The sequence below is a fragment of the Callospermophilus lateralis genome, chromosome 11 (genome assembly GCF_048772815.1).
Source record: "Callospermophilus lateralis isolate mCalLat2 chromosome 11, mCalLat2.hap1, whole genome shotgun sequence".
NCBI lineage: Eukaryota > Metazoa > Chordata > Mammalia > Rodentia > Sciuridae > Callospermophilus > Callospermophilus lateralis.
The window spans coordinates 44527778-44554799 of NC_135315.1; the positions used below are offsets into that span (position 1 = coordinate 44527778).

At 47.8% G+C, this 27022-nt stretch overlaps 1 protein-coding gene across 1 annotated transcript in view; it reads left to right on the forward strand.

Annotated features, from left to right (window-relative positions):
* Window positions 1–27022, forward strand: part of Rph3al (rabphilin 3A like (without C2 domains)) — a 146265-nt gene that overhangs the window by 101919 nt on the left and 17324 nt on the right. Inside the window, exon 6 of the mRNA XM_076870018.1 lies at window positions 20594–20768. Within this exon, the coding sequence (XP_076726133.1) occupies window positions 20594–20768 (175 nt within the window). The remainder of the gene's footprint in view (window positions 1–20593; window positions 20769–27022) is intronic.

Genomic DNA, 27022 nt, shown 5'->3' on the forward strand with positions numbered 1-27022 from the left:
AGATGGGGAGTTAAGAACCAGACGATTAAAGCAGGAGCAAACTCGTAAGCTCATGGAACAGCCTCCTGGATGCTGAATGGAAACAAGGAAAATAGCAAAAGGGTCAGGGGTGTTGGGCATGGGAGGGAGGTGGCCATGCTAAAGTCTACCGGCCACCTTGTCACACCCATCAGGATGGCTGTTATAGAAAAGCAGAATATACCAAGTGTCAGGCTGTGGGGAGATCAGAACTTGCACACTGCGGGTGAGGATGTGCTCACTCCATGGAGTTGGTTCCTCAAAAAATTAGGTAGAATTACCGTGTCTCCAGGATTTCTACCTCTGGGCATCTAGGCAAAGGAATCGAAAGCAGGGACTCCAACAGATATTGGTACACGCATGTTCATAGCAGCGTTATCCACAATAGCCCAAATGTGGAAGCAATCCAAGTGTCTATCATCAGATGAATGGATAAACAAAATGTGGTACATGCATAATATTATTGATATTATTTGGCCTCAAAAAGAAATGATATTCGGACATATGCTGCCACCTGGATGAACCTCAAGGATATTGTGCTGGGATTGTGGCTCAGCAGTAGAGCACCCGCCTAGCATGGGTGAGGCCCTGGGTTCAATCCTCAGCAACACATAAAAATAAATAAATAAAATAAAGGTATCATGTCCAACTACAACTAAAAATAATAATAAATAATAAGCCAATCATAAAAGTACCAATTACCATAGGATGCCACTTAGGTGAGATACCTGGAATAGTCATATTCATAGGGACAGAAAGTAGGACAGCAGGTTCCAGGGGGCTGGGGAGGTAGTATTTAGTGGCGCAGAGTCTCAGTCTGGGAAGATGAAGTTCAGGATGTGGGTGGTGGCAACGTACACAGGGCCACTGCACTTAGAACTCCTGGAAAAAAAAAAAAATGGTTAGAATGGCAAATTCTATGTGCTATATATATTTTTTATGGGGGAATGGTACAGGGAATTGAACTTGGGGCACTCAACCACTGAGTCACATCCCAGACTTATTTTGTATTTTATTCAGAGACAGAGCCCCACTGAGTTGCTTAGCTCCTCACTTTTGCTGAGGCTGGCTTTGAACTCGTGATCCTCCTGCCTCAGCCTCCTGAGCCGCTGGGATTCCAGGCATGCGCCACCATGCCTGGCCTGTGCTGTATATTTCAACCATAGTTGAGAGAAAACAAATAGATTAGCCAGGATGGGCCTTTTTGAGAAGGTTCACCAAAGACCTGAAGCAGGCTGGCCTAGGGGGACAGTTGGCACAGCGTATTCTAATCGCTCAGGGCTCCCCACCTTCTAGGTGCCAGGCCCTGGACTCCCCAGAGGGGAGTGCTGGGAGTGGTAGCAGAAGGCTCTTTGGGGTTGACATGGTCCTCCATGAAGTCCCTGGGCCCACAGGTCCTAGCGTTTGGCTGTGTCACTCGACTGGAGATACTCTGCCACAGTAGATATACTCAGAGGTTGGTGGTGTTGGGAACACTCTAGTCTGTGGGACCAGTCTTGACCACAGCAAGCTGAAGGGTGCCTCTCTGTTTCCACGGGGCAGCTGATGTGATACTGACCTGCTGCAGCCACCCACCTGCACCTTTGTGCCTGTGTGTCGGGCATGACACATCTTGCTATGGTACCCTCCCATGCACACCCCTGGGGGAGGGTATAAAGAAAGGGGGAAAGCATCTGAATTTAGGTTTTTTCTTGCACTCATTTGAATAAAAATTTGATCCAACTTTCCTGCCCATTTTTTAGATGCCAAGTGACATTGGCTGGCACCGTTGTGCCCCTCCCCCTAGCCAGCTGTCTCACAGATGGAGACTGGGGAATTGAGGGTGGCTCCATCCTTCAGGAAGTATTTATTAAGCTCCTGGGTGGTGCCAGGCCCTGGAACCGCACACCCATCCCCTCTCCTATGCACGTCCTATGAGCTGCCAGAAATTTCATCAGATGAGGAAGAGAAACAGGAAGAACTGGCCTCTGCCGAGGTCCTTCTGCAGGGGTGGATTCGAGGCACAGTGAGATGGGCGTTGATGCCCTGTTTTCTAGCTAAATGGAAGCTCTGGGACCTTCAATGACAAGTCTATGGTGGCACTGCCAGGACATGCAGAGCTGGTTCGTGAACCTGGGCTGTCTGACAAACTCTTTCCTCTAGATCCGCTTCCTCTTCACTTCCACCAGGCCAGTGACCCCCGCCTTCAGCAATAAGCCCACAGACCTCCTGCTCCAGGGCCGGCCTGCAGGTTGAAGGAAGAAGGACAGAGGAACAGAGGTGGCTCTTCAACTTCTTCTTTCCTCAATGGTTCCCATCTCTGGGGAATTCCAGGTCCCTGCCTCTTCTTGCCCTGACTTTACAAATTGTGACTTTACAATACTTACTTAATTTAGAAATGCAAGTCACAACTAACACCCAGCCTGGCCCTGATCCTTATCTAGCTAAATGCATCTCTGACTCTTGCTTCGGGTCTCAGGACCTGGTTATCCCTCTGACCCTTGAACTTTTGCCCGCACTCCTAACACTGCATCAACTTGAGGTCGGTTGTCATGGTCCTGGGCTAGCTCCCAGTACTCCCTGTTTGCCAAAGAAAGCACAAAGCCCTCTTCTGTAGGAATCTCGGCTGGTTCCTCTTCATGTTGCAGCTGGCACTTCATGAGATCCCTCTTAGCTTCGTCTCCTGTGCATGAACCTTCAACCCAGCCAGTGGGGCACACTCCCTCTCCAGGAAACATGCCAAGAATACATATTGCAGCATTTCTTGTAATAGCAAAAAAAAAAATCTAGAAACAACCCCGAATGTCCTTTTAAAATAGAATGGATAGATCAGTTTGGGCAATGAAAGAATATGCTGTATATTCTGCGGAGAAGTCAGTTAAGCTTACCAAAGTTTGAATCAAAAAGATAATAAGCAAAAAATAGCAAGTTACCAAAGAAAGCACAATGACTCAAAAACATGACGTTCAAAAACAGGTAATGAGGAATACTTACTTAATTTAGAAATGCATTCCCTGGAGTGAGTTTGTTTTGCTTTGGTTTGGTTCGGTACTGGAGAGTGACCCCAGGGACACATTACCACTGAGCTACATCCCCAGTCCTTTTTATGTTTTTATTTTGAGACAGGGTTTCACTAAGTTGATTAGGGCCTTGCTAAGTTGCTGAGGCTGGCCTCAAACTTGCAATCCTCCTGCCTCAGCCTCCCAAGTGGATGGGATTACAGATCTGCACCACTGAGCCTGTCTGGAGTTTTTGTTTTGTTTTGTTTAATTGAAAAAAAAAAAAAAAGAAAAAAAGGAAGAGATTGCTTAACACAAAATTTCAGATGCTGCTTATTTTTGGAAGGGAGAGTGGGCTTGTGGGGTCTTCTCGGTCTTCTAATGTTTGGTTTCTTGATGAGTTTACAGGTGTTAACTTGAATATGATTCTTTGAAATGTGCTATGTATGAAACACACTTTCATATGTATGCTAGATTTCACAGGCACACACCCCCAAAATACAGGAGATCACTCAAATCAGACAACAATAAGGTCGAATCAGTGATTCTGCGGAAATCCCGTAAGGTCTCCCAGATTGTGGGGGGCTGGGTGGAGTCAAAGATCTGAACTAGATTAGGGAAGGCTGAACATGCAGAGCAGAGAAGACCCCACGCAACCTTAGAATTAGAGGTTTTCCTGAAGAGAGAACAGGACTTGATTGGAAATGAAGCAATAATCAAATGCATGAGTGAGGAAAGTATCCTTGAGTGGAAGCCCCCCATGCTCCCCTGCCCAGGAGGGGTCAGCTCAGAAATGGTTTCACTTTAGCTTTGGAACATATTTCTGAGACTGTGTTTAAACATAGACATATTTGTTGTTCTGGGAATTGAATCAAAATCATGAAGCTCCTCTGAAAAGACCTGGCTGGGTGTAATTGGCCGGTCCAATTTTCTGCTGCCAGCCTCTATTCATTTCCTGTGTGCAGCCCACTCCATCTGGGGACAGAACTTGGCTTCCCCGCCAAACGTCACCAACACAGCTTCTCTCAGACCTGCGTGGGAACAGGGAATCGAGTTAAATATTGGGATTTGAAAAAATTTCCTACTGCTTGAGAATTAAGAGTTAGGGGAAGCTTTTGCAAAACGTTGACGGTGCAAATAATTAAGAAGGACACCTCAGCCGGGCAAGGTGACGCAGGCCTGGAATCCCAGCGGCTCGGGAGGCTGAGGCAGGAGGATCTCGAGTTCAAAGCCAGCCTCAGCAACAGCGAGGCGCTAAGCAACTCAGTGAGACGCTGTCTCTGAATAAAATATAAAATAGGGCTCGGGATGTGGCTCAGTGGTTAAGTGCCCCTGAGTTCAAACCCCAGTTCCTGCCCCCCACCACCCTCTGCAAAGAAAGCAACACCTCCTTGGATTTGCCAAACTTGCAAGACCATCAGGACAAAGGGAGGAGATGTCATTGGGGGCCAGAGGGCAAAGATAAGGGTCCCCATTTTTAGTGGTTTATGGGAAACTTTCCACACCCCAGAGAACATGGGAGATGCAAGGGCTGAGGGTTTACCCAACAGGACACAGCTCCTGAGGTTAAGCTACAAGGAGCAGGTGAGGCCAGGGTCAGAGTTTAGCAAGACTGCCCCAGGACCTCTCCCTAATGCAGGGGTGCCCAGGCATGTGGCTGTCTGTGGGGAGCCAGCCTCGGAGGCTCCCCCACCCCCGTGATGCTTGCAAACACTCCTCACCAGTAATTGTGGTGATTGTGCAGAAACCTCACCCGAGCAGCCCCTCACCAGGGGTTAATGGAAGCCAAAGCATTTCCTCTGGTTCTGAAATGATCCAGCCAAGGTGTTTAAATTATCTGTCAAGAAAACAGATAGCACCCTCATAATATTTTCTCTCACTGCATTTTTTCCTTTCCGCTGTGCTGGCGATTGCCTGGCTCCCGGACTGACCTGGTTGCTCAAAAACCTCACTTGAAGTGAAGAGGAAACTCACTGGGGCCCTGGGAAGACCTGCGCTCCACGGGGCTGAGCAGGGAGCTCTCCTGACCCACAAGGGCAGGAAGAAAGGGCAGTGGTGTGTGTGTGCGCTCTGCCTTTGTTGGGGCTGGATCTCCAGCCTGCCTTCTGTTCTGGGAGGTCTGGGGACTTGCACAATGTGTTTCAGAGCTCAGAGGGGAGCCAGCCAATCACCAGCGAGACCCCAGAGGCAGGAGACTTCCCAGGCAAAATAAATTTGTTCACTGCTGCAGATGGGTGGGGTGGTGGTGGTGGTCCTGGCTCATCAACACATACATACATTCCTGTGAGTTTGTTTTTATTTGGGTATGGGGCATTAAACTCAGGGGTATTCTACCACTGAGCCACATCCCCATCCTTTTTTAGTTTTTATTTTGAGACAGGATCTCACTAAGTTGCTAAGACTGGCCTCGAACTTGCCAACCTCCTGCCTCAGCCTCCCCAGTTGCTAGGATTACAGGCCCAGCTATCCATGTGATTTTAAAGTGTTATCCTGGGACTTGGAGTATAGCTCAGTGGTATAGCATGTTTGATTCCCAGTACTGTAATTTTTTAAAGAAGTGTTACTCTTTAAAATGCAGATATGCTAATGCTTATAGGAGTCTCAGCCTCAATTAGGAGTTAGCACTTTAGGCAAGATTAGAACCAGATTGTTGTCTGGGCCAGAAGAAATGAGGAGCAGATCCAGGTCTTGGACAGCTTTACCCAGCAAGTCTGACAATCCTCAAACCACCTCTTCCGAGGGCTTCTGATGGCTGGCTTTGCTGAACATGGCCAGCTGAATGTATGCAGTGGCCCTCCCCAGGGCGGGGTGGATATGAGCTACATCATCCCAGACTTCGACCCTGCTCCCAGGCAAGAGAGGAAAACAGCCCTTTGTGGACTTAAGCCCTGGGCCACATGTGGTTTTAGTTTCCATAGCTCAATCTTAACACACAGGAGGAGCTCAATAGATGTGATTTGAATGAATTAATAAATATCCACAGACTCCCCCTTCAGAAGTTGTTTGTGAACATCATCTTCCAGGGAAGCCAACAGGAAAGATAATTACTCTAAACTTAATTCCTGCCAAAAGAAAAAAAAAAGGTAACCACAAAGAAAAATCGCAAACAAAATGGAAGCGGGGAAGGAAAATAGGGAGGGGGAAGGAAAAGAGGGAAAGCAAGAAAATTAAATATGTTCGATGATCTTTTTCCTGGTTTTCCTTCTACTGGTTGTCTTAGATATGTATCTGCATGTATGTAACTTTATGAATAGTCAAAGCCATGTGTGTCTAATCTCTTCCATTACAATAGAAAAGTATAGTAATTCCCTCACCATGAGGAATCCAGTGCTTTTATTTCCAACCAGTTGGTTTTCATTGAAATAATCTGAAATTCTGCATCAGCTCATGGTTAACTTTAACCCTCTCTTCTTAACATAATTGCACATTGTTACATTTTGTAGCTATATTTTCACTAGTTATTTGGACTGAATTCTGCCTTTGTTGTGAATTTTCTGCTACCGTGCTGAGCTGTTTAGTCCTTCTGTTGGCCAACTGACCTATTATTATACCTTTGAGCAGTTTTTTAGGGAAAATGGTTGCCTCGCTGAATTGTCTTTGTTGCTAACAGAGTCACAGGACCCATTGGAGATCAGTCTCAGCCATTCTCGGGATGACAGAGGCAGGTGGAGCCACTACCCTAGGCTCTTCCCTGTGCTGCTGCTGTGTGACAGGCCTGTGGCCTCTTTTGCACCCTATGTCAGAAAAACTAAACACACACACAAAGTAACCACCCATCATATGGTAGTCACACCCAGTATGAATTGAGTCACCATCCAACTTGAATGGATCTGGAGGCTTGTGGGCCAGCAGGTAATCCAGCAGTGAGCCAGAATTTGGGGTAGGATGGCTCCGATCTACTTTGAGTGACAGACAACATTTCTAGCAGAAAACAGTGCTAGAAACAAACATATATATGTTGCATTAGTGCATCTCATCATGTATACCTACCTCCTTCAGTATTTTCATGGGCCCAAGGCTCTGGTAGAGTCCTGTGTTAGTCAGTTTTCTGTTACTCTAACAAACACCTTAGATAATCCATCTATGAAGAGAAAAGGGTTTTTTTTGGTTCACCATTCTGAGTTCCAGTCCAGGATCAGGCAGACCTGTGGCTGTTTGGCTTCTGGCTGGGAAGTGGGTCATCACATAGGGCAGGAGCGTGTGACCAAGCAACCTGCTCATCTTGAGGCTGGGAAGTGAAAGAAGGGAAGAAAAAGGGGTTGGAGGTTCAACTGTCACCTTCAAGGACACCCCGCCCCCCGGGCCTTGAAGACTTCCCACCAGGCCCCACCTCTGAAAGATTTCACCACCTCCCAGTAGTATCACAGGCGAAAGACCAAGCCTTCAGCACGTGGGCCTCTGGGGACATGGGTTTCCAGATCCAAACTCCAGCAAACCCAGCTTCTCGCCTTTGGGTATAATCACAGCCTCTCGTACTCAGCCTGTCACCGCAGAAACCTGGTCATAGGGTGTGCCCAGCAGGCTTGGAGAGCAAGACTGCCCCGACCAACTGCATGGTACCCCAGACCCTTCCTGCTTTCTACCAGGTCCAGCTTTGCCTACCTTCATGCAGTAAAGGCTACTTCCTGCTGCCAAGATTCTGGCTCCTGGTGGGTAGGTGGGTACAGTGACCCACCAGGGCACTTGGCTTTTTTTCAGGGACAGAAATGTCAGCATGATGAACGCATGCTCATGTTTTCAAACTAACCGTAGCTTCACTAAGTCTTTTCCGATCTTGCTCCTCTTAGAAAAAAAAAAAGAAAAAAAAATGTATATATGTATTTTTTTTTCTTTCCTTTCCTGAGCTACCAGTTTTTCTCCCTAAAGCCACATCCAGATTCAATATACCAGCCCTGTTCCAACTCCCCACGTGTCGACCTGCCATGTGGCCCGAGGATTGAATAACATCAACATTCAATTACCAATCTGTTATATTTTAATTTCAATCAAACTAATGCATGTGATTTAAAAAAAAAAAAATCAAATTGTTCGGGAAAGCATCTGCTGGTGAAGGCAGCCGCCCGCCGGTTCCTCCCTGGCCGTCCATCACCATCAAACTGCGTGTTGGGTCCCTTGCTGATTTCTGGTTCTTTCTCTTGATCCGTCAGCTTGCGACACCCTCTGCCGATTGGCGCTCTGAAAGGTGAACAGCTGACTAGCTTGGGCTACCCTGCTTCCTCTCTCCCTCCTAATTTTTGATGACTATATTATTCTTAGCACTTTGGTTAAATTTATCACTTTGTATAACATTTTCCTCTTTCTTCTTCCATAGCTGTAGCATGCCCACCTCAGCTCCCTCTGGGTGACTTGTACCAAAGTCCCTATTCTTCCCCCTCCCATACCCACCTCCTCCTCTGCTAGGTTATGTCTTTACTAGTAGATTGTCAGAATTCCACATTTAGATTCTGATCGCTAGCAGATAATTAATTCTTCCATGCTTGGTGCTTGGTGCCCAGGTCTTAATTTATAAGGGTGGCTGAGTGGTGACCCTGAAAGGATAAGGCCATGGAAAGAAGGATTTATTTCCTACAGCTCCCAGGAGAAGAGGCTCAGCACACCATGCAGGGCCACCAGTGTCACTCAGGAGGCAAAAGGAGTCAGGGTGAGGCATGGGGCACAGCGTGATCAGGGTTTCTGCAGAAAAGGCTGGACAAGGGGCAGCCGAAGGCCAGTGAGTCTGGCAGCCTTCGGGCATAAAAGCTGTCCCTGCTTGTGTAGTACCTGGCCCTAGGTTGATTGAGGGCAGCGAAAGTATTGGCTTTATGTGAGAGTTAGATAAAGGAGATGGTTGGGGGTGTGGGCTCAGGAGGAGTTGGATAATCATATTTTTAGGTGCCTACAAAAGCCAGGTCCTGGGGGAGAGGTAAACAATCTTGACCATTAATATTTCTGCATAATCTGAGAAAACACAGAATATTTTGACTCTAGTTAGTCGTAAGAGTTAAAGATCAGGGGCTGGGGTTGTGGCTCAGTGGTGGAGCGCTTGTCTAGCATGTGTGAGGCCCTGGGTTCGATCCTCAGCACCACATATAAACAAATAAGTTAATAAAGGTTCATCAATAACTAATAAAATTTTTTAAAAAGATCAATGAATAGTATTTAATAGAGTATGATTTTATAACTAGGTGAGGTAAGCAGACTATAGCTGGGATTGCCTGGGTTCTGACTTTTGTGCCATTTCTCCTGTTTGAGTTACTTATTGTTTCTGCCTGTTTCATTGGCTGTAAAATAGAGATAATAATAATAATATCTGCTACATAGGATTTCTGTGAGAGTTATATAAATTATGGATAAAATTCCTAGAATGGTACCTGGCACATACAGAGTACTCAATAATTATTAGGGAGTTAAATTTTTAAATTTGTTTATTTATTATTTATTTTTTGTGTACCAGGATTGAACTCAGGGGCACTCAACCACTGAGCCATATCCCCAGCCCTATTTTGTATTTTATTTAGAGATAGGGTCTCACTGAGTTGCTTAGCACCCTGCCATTGCTGAGGCTGGCTTTGAATTTGCCATCCTCCTGCCTCAGCCTCCTGAGCCGCTGGGATTACAGGCCTGTACCACCACACCCAGCATCTAAATTAATTTTATTAAATTTAAATTAATTAAATATCTCAGGATCCAATGGTATGTAAGAATTTCATTTTGGTTAACTACCTTAACCCCTCTATCACCCAAAGGGAAACATTCCTACTATCATGATCAAATGGATTCCTTTTTAACTCTTTCTTTTCTTTTTTTTTTTTTTAAAGAAAGAGTGAGAGAGAGTGAGAAAGAGGGAGAGAGAGAGAGAATTTTAATATTTATTTTTTAGTATTTGGCAGACACAACATCTTTGTCTGTATGTGGTGCTGAGGATCGAACCCGGGCCGCACGCATGCCAGGCGAGCACGCCACTGCTTGAGCCACATCTCCAGCCCCTAACTCTTTCTTAAAACTATGTCACATTTTGATTTACCTAATATTTGGAACATGGTATTCTTGAGTAACTTTTAGTTTTTCCTGGAGTTTTTATTGACATTGTTGTTGACTAAAGAATATAATAGTGAAACTTTGTATCTTTTGTCATTCAGCTTCTCAATTTTACTCTCTCTTGTGTGGAGCCTTCTCTGGAGACACTGTTTTCAGGATCCTGTCTTCTTCCTCTTTATTGTTTTTCACCCACGTTGTCCTGGAACCCATCCTTAAGTAACTTATTGAAAAGGGTACAAGGGAAACTTGGAATTCTTGTGAGTTTTAAAATGTCTCCATTCTGGGGCTGGGATGGTGGCTCAGCAGTTGAGCGCTCGCCTTGCATGTGCCATGTGTGAGGTCCTGGGTTCGATCCTCAGCACCACATAAAAAAATAAATAAATAAAGGTACTGTGTCAAACTACAACTTAAAAAAAATGTCTCCATTCTGCCCTCATATTGAATTGATAGCTTGGCAGATAGATTCTAGATGCAGAAACTTTTAGCATGCAATGTTGACAGTTATTAAGTCTGAGGCCATTCTGAGTTTGGTTTCCTTGTAGACGACCTATGTTTTTTTCTTTCTGGAAGTTTTATTTTTTTTAATTTTTTTTAATATTTTATTTTTTATTTGTAGATGGACACAATATGTTTATTTTTGTATGTGGTGCTGAGAATCGAACCTAGGGCCTTGCACATGCTAGACGAGCACTCTATAGCTGAGCCACAACCCCAGCCCTGGAAGCTTTGTTTTTAATTAAGTGATTTTATTGGTATGTGTCTGCTGCTCTTGAGTGTGCCTTTGTGTGGTGCTGGGGCCTTGCATGGAGGCCTGGGCATCCATAGTCTCCCTGCCTTGCTTTTTATATTTTCATTTTTCTTAGAATCAATAAAATGTTTTATGTGAAGACTGTCCTCCTTTCAGCTCCAGAAATTTCTTTTTCCTGTTGCTCTCTCAATTCCTATTATTAAGAATTCAACCCCTCAAGTTGAGCCTCTTTGTCACTTATCATTTCTTTCACATTTTTCTGTGGTTTTGTCTTTGTGCTCTATATTCCAAATTTCCTCATTTTTAATCTCCAGTCTTTATTTTGCATTTTTGCATTTCTGCACTGTTGTTTTTTATTCCTGGGAACCTTTCCTTATTCTCAAACTGTTCCTTTTTCATAGCATAAGACCAACATTCTTATTTGGTGAATGAGCCTTTTTAAGTCCCTGAACTCTTGACTATCTGGCTGCACTCAACTAATTAGCAACATATCTGACTCTTTTTCTAGAAGTGGTAAAAACATGATGGATGTTCTGCCAGACGAGCAAAAGCTTCAGTGGCTGAAAAGGACCCTTCCTTCTTTGATCATGGCTCTGTGGTTTGAGCTGGGCTTAGCAGGGTGGTTCTTTTGCTGACCTCTCCTGGAGTCCTTAGCAGATGTAGCCCTCGGACAGCTCCACTCAGGGAAGGTCGGAGGGGGCTCGCTCACTTGTCTGCAGCTGCTGGTGGCTGGGGTGTCTTAGCTTACCTCCATGTGTCTGCTCATCCCTTTGTACACTGGACTAGGTACTGTCTCATAATGGTGGCAGTGTTCTAAGGGGCTCTTGAGGATGTGTCAGAAGTCATATGTTATATCTGACACATCCTATTGTCAAAGCCAGTCTAGACCAGATTAAAGAGTTGGGAAAAGAGACTCCATCTCTTGAAGAGAGGAGAATGAAATAATTTGGGGCCATGTTTGATCTACTATACCCTCCCCTCCCCCCAGGCACTTCCTCTGTATTAGTCAGCTCAAGCTGCTACAACAAAACACCATAGACTGACTCAGACAATAAGAATTTCTTTTTGTTGTTTTTGTTAGTTTGTTTTTCGGTGCGGAGGTTTGAACACAGGGTCTCACTCAGGCTAGGTAAGTGCTGTACCACTGAGCTACACCCCCACAACCCAGAAACTTCTTTCTCACCGTTGTGGAGAACAAGAAGTCCAAGCTCAAGGCTGAGTTAGTCCCACAATGAGGGCCTTCTTTCCGGCTTGCAGAGGGCTGCCTTCTTGTTGTGTCCTCGCCTGGCAGAGAAAAAGAAAGAGGTAGCAAACTCTCCCCAGGTCTCTTCTTCTAAGGATACCACTCTCCTAGTGAAGGCCCCATTCTAATTACCTCATCTAAACCAAATATTCTCTCCAGGGCCCACCTCCACACAGCATCACCTTGGGGGCTAGGGCTTCAGCATACAGATTTGGGAGAGACACAGTATAGTCCCTAACACCCTCTAAGAGCCTGTGCTTCTCCTAAGTAACCTGAGTGATTTCAAGCATTGAAATGTGGATGTCACATTTCATAGTCATGAGCTGCCATATTTGTTGGGCACCTGCTATGTGCATGTGCTGGGTGCCCTGGGTGGCTCCTGCTGTTGCAGACCTTTTGATCTAGCAGGGACCAAACATGTAAATAGGCAATCTTAGCACAGGAAGGGTATGCGCCTTGCAGTGGGGGAAATGCAAGGTTCTGCCTGTGGATAACAGTGGTTTCCCACTGGCAGAAGAGAAACTAGTCTGGGGAAGGGGGGGCGGAAGAGCATTTTAAAGACCAGGAGGCAACAGAGAGCTTAGCATGGTCAAAGGAGTGAGAGCAGCTGTGTCCGGCTGGTGGGGAGGGGTGGGGACGAGGACCATGCTGTGAGTGGAGTGCAGCTTGCCTGGTAGGTCCCTGGGAGGCCAGCTCTGTGTGTTCAGGTGATGGGGGTTGGGGGGCAGGAACCACTCCTCCATCACCTTAGAGAGAACCTTAAAGTGACCACAGTGTGAAGGAGAGGGCCACTCTCTCACGGGCCATTTTCCCATGGCTTTTCAAGGCTGGGTCAGCCTATGGCTTGTAGACAGAACACAGTCTCCCTGAAGACATGGGTCCCACCTTCCATCCCCTGGAGACTGTTCCTTTGCTTGGTCCTCTGTCTGTCTGAGTGTCGGCCACATTGCAGGTTCCTGCTGGGTCCTGGGCATGCAGAGATGGCTCAGGCACAACTCTGCCCTTGAAGAGCTTCCTAGTCTGGAAGACGGGCAAGTGTGCACTCCAGCCCAGGTGTGACATGCTGTCCCAGTGGTACTTCGTGGCCTCTGGGAGCACAGCACAGGGATCCTGGTTCTGCCCTAGATGGCTCAGAAGCCTCCCCCAGGGGGAAGGGAAGCTGCCTGATGGAGCCCAGATGAAGGGTGTCGCAGGTGATAGGAGCAACACGACAAAGACCATGAACTTCCCCTGTGACTAGGGGGCAGAGACAGTAATCACCCACCCAAGCCAGTGAAGACATTTACCTGAGTCATGCCAGGTGTGCAGGAGACGGAGAGGGGGTCACACACAGACCGGGCAGAGCAGTGGCCAGAGCGGTCGTCAGCCCCCTCCTCCCCTATCCTCTCCGATCTGTTAGGCCTCCGCTTCTTTCCAGCAGGGTCCCGGCAATTACCACCTTCTCCAGCCACAGCCATTTAGGAAATGCCAATGATTAGTGATTGTTATCGTGGTAATTAAAATTCCCTGGGAACAGCTTGGCTAATATCCATCAGTATCTGCAGTCAGGTTGGCCGTGAGCTGAAATCGTAATGAAAACCTCGAAGCCGAGCACAAATCAGTGTGGTACCAGGGAGCATTCAGTGCTGCCAGACACCCCCTGCGAGTGCCATGGTGGCTGTGTGGGTCTTTTCTCATTAAATGGCATTTTCAAGGCTGGCTGCTTTGCTGGTCTTATCACAGCAAACCACTCGTGGGGAGCAGAGTAGGGTTTCGCCGAAGCGCTCGGCTCCTCCAGAAAAGGAGTGAGTTCCAAGCTGCGGGGCTGGCCTGGGGTGCAGGGGGAGTGTATTCCCACGGAGGGGTCCTCCTACCCCTGTTCTTGGGGAAGGGCAAGGTGTCGATGTCAGCCCGTGGGCGATGGAGCTGGATGCGCCAAGCAGGAGTCACATGATTGACAGCTGCTGGTGTGCATTGTGCAGAATGGCAGAGGGCAGCGAGGCAGGAGAAGGTCGGGATGTGCTTGGCTTGGCATGGGGAGGGCGGTGCTCCTCCGAACTCAGCCCAGCTGGCCTCCTCAGTCCTTGCCTCGCCTCGCCAGGCCTGCTCACCCACAGGGAAGGCGTCTTCCAAATACTGACAGTGTTGTGTTACGCACATCTGCACAGGTGCGCCTCCTGTACTGGGTGATACACCTGTGTGCTCTGAGCCCTCTGGTGCAGGGACTCCAGAGCTGCCACTTCCCTCACTAGGCCAGAATCCCAGCCATTCCTGGCAGTCGGGACCATCAGATTGTATCCTCCTGGACTTGAGAGAAGAGTCAGCCTGGAGTCCCCACTACAGCGCACTCAGGAATGACTGATCCGTTGGCCAGCCACAAACCTGCCCACGGACCCCAGACAGACCCTCAGCCTGGCTGGCCTATGGGGACATTGTTTTGCTGAGCATAAAGAATAAGTGAATGATGTCACATTGATGACATTTTCCTAGGTTTCCAGGGAATACCTGCCAAAGAGCTTGATGACCCATAGTTTCATGCAATTCATCCTGATAAATGTGGCTCCTGTGTTCTTTATCCTGTCTCCCAAAAGCACCTTACAGACCACTGTGTCTTTTTGGTGGAGGTGGACTGAAGATGGATTGTTATGGTAGAAAGTGAGGCTGAGGCTTGGGGCCTGGTGGCTGATCTATGTCAGAGAAGACAGGATCAGCTGCAGAGGATAGGCAGGAGGGGCTAGGTACACACAATTCAGGGAGGTACCCTGGGGCTTGCTCTCCACCAGGACACTCTGCTGGGCCCTTCCTCTGTATCCTGTCTTTCATCTGCAGTAGTCCACTTGGTTAATTTCAAGAACTTGGGTGAAAGCCCAGGCTACTTCCCCAGGAAGCCAACAGGCTCTGCACATCTTCCAACAAACTACCTGTGATTGCCTGTCATTTCACCAGTGTGTACTGAGCATGTGCTAGGAGCTTGAGGACACAAGCAGCCATGACCTTTCCTCCTGGATGGTAGAGTCCTGCAGGGAGACAATTAAAAATGGAAGGACCACTAGCCCAGGGTGATGGAGCACACCTGTAATTTCAGCAACTCGGAGGCGGAGGCAGTAACATCACATGTTCAAGGTCAGCCTCAGCAACTAAGCAAGAGCCAGCCTTAGAATAAAAAATAAAAAGGACTGGGGATGTAGCTAAACACCTCTAGGTTTAATCCCTAGTACAGGAAAAAAAAAAAAAAGAAAGAAAGAAAGAAAGGACCAGCCAAAAGGTGGAATTAACCCAAGTGCCCGTGGGTGGATGAGTGGATCAACAAGTCACTTATCCATCCATAAAATGCAATATTTTTCAGCCTCAAAAAATAAGTAAGTCCTGACAGTGCTACAGTGTAGGTGAACCTTGAAGACATTGTGCTAAGTGAAATAAGCCAATCACAAAAGCACAGACCCTGTCTGATTCCACTTACATGAGGCAGCCAGAGCAGTCAAGTTCACAGAGGCAGATAGGAGAAGGACAGTTGCCAGGTACTGAAGGAGGGAATTGTTGTTCAATGGGACAGAGTTCTGTGTGCAAGAGGGAAAGAGTCAGAGATTGAATGTACTTGACACTACTAGACACTGAAAAATGGTTAAGGCGGTCAGTTTTGTGTTATGTATATTTTGACATAATAAATTTTTTTAATATTTATTTTTTAGTTTTTGGCGGACACAACATCTTTGTTTGTATGTGGTGCTGAGGATCGAACCTGGGCCACATGCATGCCAGGCGAGCCCGCTACCGCTTGAGCCACATCCCCAACCCCACATAATAAAAATTTTAATTTTTTTTTCAAAAGGACCATACATACTTGTGAGCAGGACCATGGTCCTATGTTGCAAAGCACTAAAGGTTGTCCTCAGGGTCTCATTGGTCACAGACCATGTCCTTGTCCCTCTGCTCTCCCATTCCTGAAGAAATATCTTAGAAGTGGCAAGGGATTCCATTGTCCCTCCTGCCGCACCTATATCTGGGGACCTCAGGACTGGACAAATGCCCTAGCCCACCAACCCTGGGAGACTTCTCCCAAGCAGGGTCCATAGACTTAGGTTCCACAGGAAACATAAGATAAGGTCCCCACCCTGAAGACACTTAAGTGTCACACTGGGATGTCACTTTTCTTCCTGGAGGCCAAGCTGCCAATATACACATCCTCATCTAGATGGACGTATTTACATCCCTTGACCTGCAATCTCACTTCTCAGGATATTACCTAAGGCACTAGCCCCCTACCGATCAATGCCACATGGACAAAGATGATGCTCTGAAGGGCGTAAAGTTGCCTAGCGCAGTGGCACATGCCTGTAGTCCCAGTGGCTTGGGAAGCTGAGGCAGGAGGATTGTGAGTTCAAAGCCAGCCTCAACAACTTAGGCCCTAAGCAAGGCCCGTCTCAAAATACAATACAAAAGAGGGCTGGGCGGGGGCTGGGGCGGTGGCTCAGTGGTAGAGCCCTTGCCTAGCATGTGTGAGGCCCTGGGTTTGCTTCTCAGCACCACACAAAAATAAAATAAATAAAATAAAGGTCCATCAAAAAACAATGACAGAGACCATGACTTATTAACACAGAACAATTCCATGATAGGAGAGGATGGGTCATATCTATACACTCTTATTTTCCAAATAAAACAAAAAAAAAAAAATTGCGCATATGCCCTAAGTAAGAAATAGAAAAGAAACTCACACATTGGTGATAAGCAGGGCTCTCTGTGGTCAGGGTTATCAGCAACCTGTGGTTTTTTAAATTTTACTTCATTGTTGTTTCCTGATTTTCTGTACTCTGTATCTGTTTCTCAGAAAAGAAAAAAAAGACAAAGCAATTTCCACGGAGTGGAGGAGGCGGTGTGGCACAGGTCCCAAGCCCACACTGACCCCTGCACACAGATGGCTGTCCGTGCCCACTTCATTCGATGCCCTGAAGCCCAGCCCACGTTGGAGGACAGGAGCTGGCGTGCCCAGGCTGGGGCAGGCAGGGGCTGCCACTATTCAGGCCTTGCTTAGCTGCGGGGAGGCTGAGGGAGCCCAATGCAGGCACCTCAGGACCCCAGCTGTCTTGCTCTGGCCTGTTCTCATGTAGCAGCTCTCCAGGGACAGAGTGGCCTTAGAGGCTCTGTTATCCCTCTCCCTCTGTGGCACATCCCTCCCTTCTGAGCATCCAATCTGTAGGACACTTAGCTTTTGGTGGCCTCGCCTGACCCACTGAGGACTTATTTACTTGCAACCACAATTCAGTGAGCATCAGCTCTGCATCCGTGGGGGTGAGACCCTGAGCCCCCCGGGGATAGGGTTGAGGCCCTTGGGCAAGTTGCTGAACTTGTTGGAGCCTCAGTGTTCCCCTTGGGAAAGTGGAGTAATAACATAAGCTTCCTCAGTGAACTTCTATCACCAGACACCTCAGGGAAGGGGAGGAGACTTTGCCCTTTGTGGATTTAGACCATGTGCATCCATAACTGCCTTAGTCCATTTTATTTTGCAATAACGAAGTACCTGAGGCTGAGTAGTTTATTTAAAAAAAAATTATTTGGCTCATGGTTCTGGAGCCTGGGAAGTCTAGGAGCATGGTGACAACATCTGGTGAGCACCTTGGTGTCGCACTGTGAGACAGAGCAAATGGACCAGCTCTTCCTCTTAGAAGATAGCTAATGGCATCACGGGGACCCCACCCTTATAAACTCATCCAGTGCCAGTTACCTCCTGAAGATCCCACGCCCGGATACCATTTACACATGAATTTGAGCATTAAAGTTGAACCTAAGTTTTGGTGGGGACAAGCATCAATCCAGGGGTTTGGGATGCTTTCCAAAGGGGGCTCCACAAAGCATGCATCCCACAAATCTGTGCTGTTCAAGAATCGCATTAAACCAGTCCCTGCCGTGCAGGGATGCTGGGAGGAGCCATGAATAATTTGTGCCTGTCCTATGCCTGGCACTCCAGAGCATCAAGAGGTGACCCCGTCTACTTGGATAAATAGATGCAGCTCACTCAGCAAGTTAGTGCTTGTTATGGTTTAGATGTGAGGTGTCTCCCAGAAGCTCCCATGTGAGGCAGTGCAAGAAGGTTCAGAGAAGTGATAGGGTTGTGAGAGTCTGAACCCAGTCCGTGGATTAGTCCCCTGATGGGATTAACTGAGTGGCAACTGGAAGGTGTGGCTGGAGGAGGTGGGAATTGGGGCAGGCTTTGGGTATATACGTTTGTATTTGGCAAGTGGACTCTCTCTGCTGGCTGATCACCGCATAAGCCGCTTCCCTCTGCCACACTCTTCTGCCATATTGTCCCTGCCCCACCTGGCACCCTGAGGAATGGAGCTGCCTGTGGATTGACACCTCTGAAACGGTGAACTCTCAAATAAACTCTTCCTCTTCTACAGTTGTGCTGGTCGGGTCATTTAGTCACAGCAATGAAAAAGCTGACTATAACAGTGCTGTCCCCCAAAGTGCTGAGTGGATGGAGACTGAGTTTCTGCAGCAGGCATAGAAAGGCTCAGTGGGAGCAGGGTGTGTTCTTTTGCCCTGACAGAAAACTCTGTGCTTTAGCAGATCAGAGGCTCTGAGAAGTGGTGCAATACTCACTCCCATACCTCTCCTTCCTTCCTTCTTTGTGGCTTAGATCTTATTAACATCCCATAGCATCAGCATGGAGCTGAGGGCCTCTGGGGAGTGGGAGACACTGTCTCAGAGAAAAGGTTCTATTTTAAATTCTTTCTTTCTAGTAGGGGATTGGGTCCACTGGCTGTGTTTGTCAGATGGGAGGAGGAAGATGGCATAGTGATTCTGAGCTTCAGAGCTGTGCTGTCCCATGTCCTACCTACTAATGAGGAAACCGAGGGTCAGGGAGGTGGATGTGTCCAAATCACGCAGCTGCGAGGCGTGTGACACACCTAGAATTCAAACTCTAGGGCTGTCTGCTTAGAACAGGCAAGGTCTGTCCTTCTCTGACAAGGTGACATGAGTCCTCCACACGCTCCCAGCCCTCCTTACTCAATGCCTTGAATGCATTTCCTCCATGGGGAAAGGGATTAGAGAGGACTTGGTGTTTTCTGAAGTAGGCATTAAGAGTTTAGGGACCTTATCTCAGTTGCTGCTCTGAATTCTAACCTGAGGCTCTGAGATTCGACTTCTTTCTGCGCCTGCTGCAGAACCCCTCAGGAAGAGCTTTCAAATACTGTGATGTGGCCCAGCCTGGATTTTCTTTAAGCCTCTTGTCACTCTGTCCAGAGTTTCATGGGAAAGGAAGAAGGCAGGTGGCCCCTACTGAGCAACTTCCGGGTGCTAGGCAACGGGCTGAGCATTCCCCAATTTTCTCAGCGGTCCTGTTGGACACGCTTCACCAATGAAGAAATTTAGGCTCAGAGAGGTTAAGTAATTCACCCAAAGCCACACAGACAGTGTGTGTAGAAGCTGTTTTGATTCTACCTTGTTTCCAGGGGTGAGCAGGAGGAGAGCCTGAGTGACCTGCTGAGGGTGATAGGGGCACAGAGGGACTCCTCAGGACCTAAGAGGCTGCAGGTCCCTGATTTCAAATATCTCCTGCCCTGTCATTCTCGTTCAGGATGCAGGTGAACATCCTCAGCTCCCTGGCTCTGCCTAGCCTCCGGAAGTCCCACTTCATGGTTTATTGTGATTTCTTCTCACTGCCTCCCCAGCCCTAGATCTTTTCCAAGGGGAGGTGATGGAGCATGCTTTGCACATGCTTGGGACCTGTCGAGCATCGTCTGACCTCTGTGGCGGGCTCTGTGGGATGGAGAAGGGTTCCTGGGGCACCCAGGAGGAGGATGCACTGAGGAGGATGCACCAAGGCAAGAAAAAGGAGGGTGAAGCCCGTGGCTATGCCTTGGGGGTAGCCAACCAAGTCTGGAACTTTGTAGCCACTTCTGAGCCCCTCTCTGAGGGTCAGTGACAAACATGAGACCCAGGAGTGGCTCGAAGGGAGGGGGCACAGAATACCTGAGGGACCACCAAACGGATCCTCAAGAAGCTGGGGTTTGAGCAGGATGCGGAGGAGGCCACCCATGTCTGGCGGGCAGTGGGCGAGGTAGACACTCGCGGCTGTTTGGCGGTTGAGCAGGTCAGCGCAGTGTGGCCCCTAACATGGGGCCAGAGGGAGAAGGTGTGGCTGAGGCCAGCGGGCAGCGAGGGAGCCTGTCATGGGCAGATCTACTAGAAACTCCACAGAGTCCTGGAAGGGCTGGGGATGGGCACGGGGTGGCTAGGTGTCTCCTGATTCTGGGAACCGGAAAGGACAAGATGGTAGCAGTGGACAGTTTCATAAGCATGTCCCCGTGCTTCAATGTGTCATCCCCTGAAATCACCAATTTGCAAGACAAAGAATGGTCCCTAAATTAGATGCAAAGATTCTGTGGAATTTATTCCCACTTGTCCTGGGTCCTTGACGGGGAAGCGACCACCCTGGCCCACTGGCCAGGGAGGGCAGAGGCAGGAGTCCCTTCCCACTCTGATGGCTCTCTGCTCTCCCATCCCCCGCCACCGGAAAGCATGGGACTGAAGCAAGAGGGCGGGCGGGCAGTGATTGCTCAGCCCAGGGACTCTGCATCTTGTGCTCCAAGCTGATGTCTCCCCACACAGGTCTGGAAGAGGTCTGGGGCCTGGTTCTACAAAGGACTCCCCAAGTACATCCTGCCCCTGAAGACCCCTGGCCGGGCTGACGACCCCCACTTCCGACCTTTGCCCGTGGAGCCGGCAGAGCCAGAACCCAGGAGCACGGAGGCCAGCCGCGTCTACACGTGGGCTCGAGGGAGAGGTAAGACCCTGTTGCCCTCTCTCCCAGGATCACCGCGGATGACCTGCAGGCCATCAGCCAGCCAGGCGTTGCGTGGTTGTGAGGCTGGGTCACGCTGTGCTTCGTCCCCTCCTGTGCCCTGGGCTCCCCATCTACACCCAAGGGAGAGGGCAGCTCTGATCCCACAGTGATGGCTCGCCCTGTGCAGGGATGTGGTGGGAGGGTCCTCTGGGGACAGTTTCCCAAACAAGCGCTGATTCGGGGGCAGGGATGTTGCTGGCGACACATAGATCTTTGCAGAAATAAAATGTCGGGTGAAGTTTTCTTGCAAGATGTAAAACAGTATCTTCCCCAGGCAGCCTGTGCCCCTCTCCCCCACCCTCATCTTGTGTCTCAAGAAGGGCTTCCTGGCCCTAATGAGCAAGGGACCTTTGGCCCAGTGCCCTTGGCATTTGTGATGGCTGCATCGCCATGGGTGTGTCCCCTTGGGACATCACCTGGTGCTGTAGAGCGCTCTCCACAGCTTTTATGATGGTTTTTTTTTTTGTTGTTGTTCCTAGGCTTGTTTTCAATAGTCAGTAAAGGTATTTAACAGCCCCGTTTTACAGAGGAATAGCCTGTGGCCCAGAGAAGGGGGCCTGGCTCAGCTAGTGCGTGGCAGAGCCAGGTTCTAAGGCAGGCCCTTACCCTCCTGCCCTGATGTGACCACATTTCAGCCCAGGACTCGGGGTCTAAGGGTCCTAAGTGAGACAGCAGCCAGAGGGGTAAGGGGCTCATCTTGAGAAAGGTAACCCCAAGATACTATACTTGGCAGCGTCTTCTAAAGAGCACCCCAAGGGGTTATCATTACCCTGTCTGCTCCAGATCAGCACACCCACATTCATAAGCACACACACAAGCTAACGGACACATATACACAATCATGTGCGCACACACACACACACACACACACACACTCATGTGCATACATAGGCGCTTGCAGATACACACGTGCCCTGGGCAGGAGCAGAGCCCCCACCACCTCCCCAGCCGCACAAACACAGATGGCCTTTTTGTTATGTGGGCAAGGAGGCCGGTGGCCCCACACACTTGGAATCAGCGCTCTTTCTTACCAACTTTGCACCAAGGCCAGACCAGGCCACTTAGAGGCTCCCCCACGGGAACGTGTTCTCCCTCTGAGGTACCAGATGGCAACACCCACCCCCCACCAGGCTCCTCTGAGCCAGGCCTGTGCCAGGCACATCAAACTCTTGACAAGTGTTACCCCACAGGCAGCCAGTCGGGGAGAGCTGGTGGCCTATCTGGTTGTGGCAGCTCAGGGGGCTCCTGAATCCGTACTGAGAGGGACCACACTGGGATACAGAGGTGCAGTGGGGAGAAGAAGGACCAAATTTGGGTGAAGGCAGGGAGAAGAATTGGTGGGAGAGGCAGAGGAGGCAGGACCAGGAGACACAGGAAGCTCTCGGCCCCAAGGGAGCTGCTGTATTAGGTGGGCAAAGAGGGGCACTGGGGAACCACAGAGGCTGACTGTCCCTGAGCTAGCCCGCTCCTGGGTGATTTCCGTGGCCCTGTGGTTATCTTGTGCAGAAACTGGGGTCTGTGCTTTCTGATGGAGCTGTGTCCTCTGCTGTCCCAGGTCTGGCCATGTACTCACAGGAGTCCGGGAGTGGCTCCTGGATGCTTGTGGGAGACCAGAAGGCCCTGGGGCGCCTTATAGCAGCAGTGCTGGGCTTGGGGGCAGGGAGGAGCCCCAGCCCTCCCTGCGGCTTCTTAGTAGTTTGCATGGCTTCAAGATGAAGTCGTGGAAGCCTCTGGGAAAGTCTCCAAGCTGCCAGAAGCTACTGTCTCCGTCCATTCCGGCTGCCATCCTAGCTTTGGGGCTGCAGGAAGCAGATAGTCAGCAGCCCTGGCAGAGACATCTCTGGGCCTATCTTGTCCCTTGATAACTGGATGTCCTCTTGGTAATCCCCTGGCTCCAAGTGGCTTTACCTTCACCCCAGTCCCGGAACCATCCAGGACCTGGTGCCAGGCAGTCTGCTGGACTCCGGGACTTGGGGCTTTAGCTGTGGTGTGGGTTCAGACTGAGCTCAGGCGGAAACAGGCGACAGCACTAAGGGTCAGCAAGGACCACGTCTGTCCTGACAGGTCAGTTCCTCAGCACATAGCAGAGGGCAGTCCAGGGTAGACACTTATTAGATAAGAGCGAGGATGGATGACCCAGCCACCACCTGCTCCAGACATGCATAAGGAGGGGAAGGTCCTGTGGAGGGGTTTTCATTAGGTCCAGCAGGCTCCTCTGGGCCCAGGGTCTCCTGAATGGCCCCAGGTAACACTGGAAGGCTGTTAAAGCTATTCACTCTCCCAAGGTGACTCTTTTTCTGGCCTCTGAGGACCCCTTGACCCCATGACCCTCTCATGGCATGGAGCTGATCCCAGCACCAGCTTGCTCACCCAGCCTCCCTCGGCCTCTCCCAGCCTCCCTCTGTCTCTGACCCTCTTCCCCACCCCCCTCCTCCATCCCCCCTCCTCTCCTCTGACTCTCAGCCCTCGGACTTCTGCACCTGCAGCCCCCAACTTCTCCCCTCATCCCAGCCCTCCCCGTTTTCTCTCATGTCCAGTTGGAAAAGGAGGGATAATCAATAGATACGAGCCATGAACTTTTCAATCCTCAGAGCAACTGGGTGAACGTAGTATTGATGTTTCTGAAATGTGCCCCTTTTCTTCCTCCTCTGAGTTTTCTTTGTTCATTTTTAATTACCTAAGAATACAAGTTAAATAATTCAACAGGATCTGAAAACTAATCATCTCTTCTATTTGCTATTGTCCCCAACCCCTTTCTCACTGTACCTACAAACAGGCACAAATCTAGGCATGGAAATTTTTAGTTTTGCTTTTTTTTTTTTTTTAAGCAACAAAAGTAAACAGGCTCTTACCCAGGACTTTGTTGCTTTTTTCTGTTGTTGTTTTTAAAAGACTACCATGGGCATCCCTCCAGACCACTAGGTATAGATTTTACTTCATTCATGCTAATAGATGAATAAATTCCAGAGTATAGTGCACCAGGGCTTCATTATTCACCCATCAACAGACATTCAGATGGTTTCTCCCTTTTCACTGTTACAAGCAGTACTGAAATGTATTTATGCATAAAATACCATGAACCAGAGCTTTTTTTTTTTTTTTTTTTTTTGGTACCAGTGATTGAATCCAGGGGCACTTAGCCACTGAGCCACATCCCCAGCCCTTTTAATATTTTATTTAGAGGCGCTAAGTTGCTTAGAGCCTCCCTAAGTTGCTAAAGCTGGTTTCAAGCTTGCAATCCTCCTGCCTCAGCCTCCTGAGCCGCTGGGATTACAGGCATGCACCACCGTGCCCAGCTCGAACCTGAGTTCTTTAATCTGTGGAGTAGGTTTTCAAAAGTGGGGCCACGCGTTTTAAATTGTGATGGACGTTGCCAACTATATATAAAGCTGTTCTCATCATTTACACTCACCCCCATGAGACACTCACCTACTTGCACCTTTTCTGGCCGTGAATATTATTGAGGTTTATAGTTGGGGCCAAGACACAGGATGGGAGGGAATTTTGTTGTTTTTAATGTGCACATTCAAATATCTCTTCCTTTGGTTGCTATTTATTGATTTTTCAGATTTCCTCTTTTAAAAGCAGCCTGTTCACATCCATTGCTCATGTTCTGCTAAGTCATTTCCTTACTCTTGATTTGTCAAGAGCTCCTTACATGTTAGGGATAGTACATGGTGCTAAATGGGCTGCAAATATTTTTCTCCTCTTTTGAACTTTCCATTTGATCTGGTTTGGGTTTTAACCTTTGTGATAGATCTTTCGCCATGCAAAAGCAGTGGTGTGTGTGTGAAGTCAAGTGTGTCTTTTGCTTTGTGGTGTCTCTGTTTCCAGTCTTACTTCGAAATGCCTTCCTTGCCTGAACATTTCAGAAAAAATGTGCTAAATAAAAAATTTAAGTAATGTGAGAGTAAAAGGAAACTGTCTATGACAAAGTTAGCAAAAAAGGAAAAATATATAAAATCAGATATCATTAATTTATAAAGCAGTCAAACCATATTCAATCAAAATTCAAGTCAAGAATATCCCATCATCACCAGACATGATAGCGTATGCGTGTAATCCCAGTAGCTTGGGAGGCTGAGGCAGGAGGATTGCAAGTTTGAAGCTAGCCTCAACAACTTAGAACCTATCTCAAAATAGAAAGAACTGGAGATGTGCCTCTGGGGGTCATTCCCCAGTACTGGGGGGGGGGGGGAATCATTCAACAGTATTTTCTAGTTTGTGGTTGTTTCCAGTACTGGGTGTCAAACCCAGGGGCCTCACACATAGCAGGCAAGCCCTCCACCACTGAGCTTCATACCCCATCCCATATAATTTTTAACTAATATAATAAAGCAAGAAAATAAAATTGCCTGTTAATATTGGAAGAGAAGAAAAGTGATTCTCCCGTTTGCAGATGATGTGATTATATCCCAGGAAAACGCAACGGTTTCCACTAAAACAACCCTCTAGAGTGAAGAAGAAAGATTGGAAATTGCCAGGGCCTGAGATAAATCTATAACAAAGTCAATAGCTTTAACCTATGCTGGTTAATTAAAATTGGAAGATGGAAACCCCATTTGTAATTGCAACAAAAATAATGAAATGCCTAGAAACAAAAATTTTTAAAGAAAATTATAAAGTATTATTATGTTAGTCTTCTTGGACTGCTATAACAAAACACCAGACTAGGGGTGGCTTAAACGACAGCAATCTGTTTTCCTTTCAGTTCTGAAAGCTGGAGGGCCAAGATCAAGGTGGCAGCAGCGCTGTTACCTGGTGAGGGCTCACCCCTTGGGATGCAGTAGGCTGCTTTCTTGCTCAGTTCGTGAATACAAGGACAGAGGGAACGAGAACTCTCCAGTGTCTTTTCTTATGAGGACAATCCCCAGGTTTTGCCCTATGACCTCATTTAACCATAATTTCATCCTTTGAGTCCAAATGTAGCCACACGGAGATTTAGAGCCTTGAACTGAATTGGGATGGGGTGGGGGAGGGGAAAGAAATATTCAGTCTATAACACGTATCAAAGGACAAAAATTAAGCTCTGAACAGAGAGGCAGATGAGAATCTCAGTCCTTCCCAATTTATAAGTGTAGCATAATTCCTATCAGATTCCCAGTGGACTTATTAGGAGGGAATAAGTTGATTTGTTTAAAGTTCACAAAAAAAACACAAAAATGTTCTTACAACACTATTCATAGTCGCCAAAAAGTAGAAAACAACCTAGATGAGTCTCACCTGATGAAGGATAAGCACGATGTGTCATAATCAATGGAATTATTCAGCTCTGAAAAGGGATGAGGTAGTGATAGGTGCTGTAACATGGATGAACCCTGAAAATATTCAGTGAAAGAAGCCAGAGTCCAAAGGCCGTGTATTGCTGGGGAGAGTGGCACACACCTGTAGTCCCAAAAACTCAGGAGGTTGAGGCAGGAGGATTGCAAATATGAGGCCTAGGTGATTTAGTGAGACCCTGTCTCAAAATAAAATTTAAAGACTAGGGATGCAGCTCAGTGGTACAGCATTTGCCTAGCATGTGTGAGGCCCTAGTACTACACACAAACACCAGAAAGGGCCATGTATTGTATGCTTCCATTCATCCAAAATGTTCAGAATAGGCAAATCCGTAGAGACAGCAAATAGATTGGTGATTTCCAGGGGTTTGGAGAGTATGGAGGGATGTGGGAAATGATGACCTCATACGTACAGGATTTCTTCTAGAGATGCTAAAAATGTTCTAAAATTAAACAGCAGTGATGGTTATACAATTTTATGACTGTACTAAAACCCACTGCATTGTGTACTTTCAAAGGGTGAATTTTATGAGAGAAGAGTTTAAAAATTCATAAGGAAGTTAGAGAACAGCTTATTTATTATAGAATAAATAGATAAGTAGACTATAATAGAGATAGAATAGACCTAAGAATGTATAGAAGCTGAATATAGGTAGCTTTTCACTTCAATGGGAAAATAACGATTTATTTAATGACCGGAGTTAGCGTCGTTAGATTTCCATCCCCTTTTATACGAATTCAGAAACACATTTAATATCAATGTAAAAATAAAAGAAGGAAGGGCTGAGGACATAGTTGGATGGCAGAGTGTTCGCTTAGCATGCACAAGGCCTTGGGTTGAATCCCCAGTATTGCAAAAATATAATAATAATAATAATAAATAATGAGATGTTGCATGCCTGTAATACTAGTTCC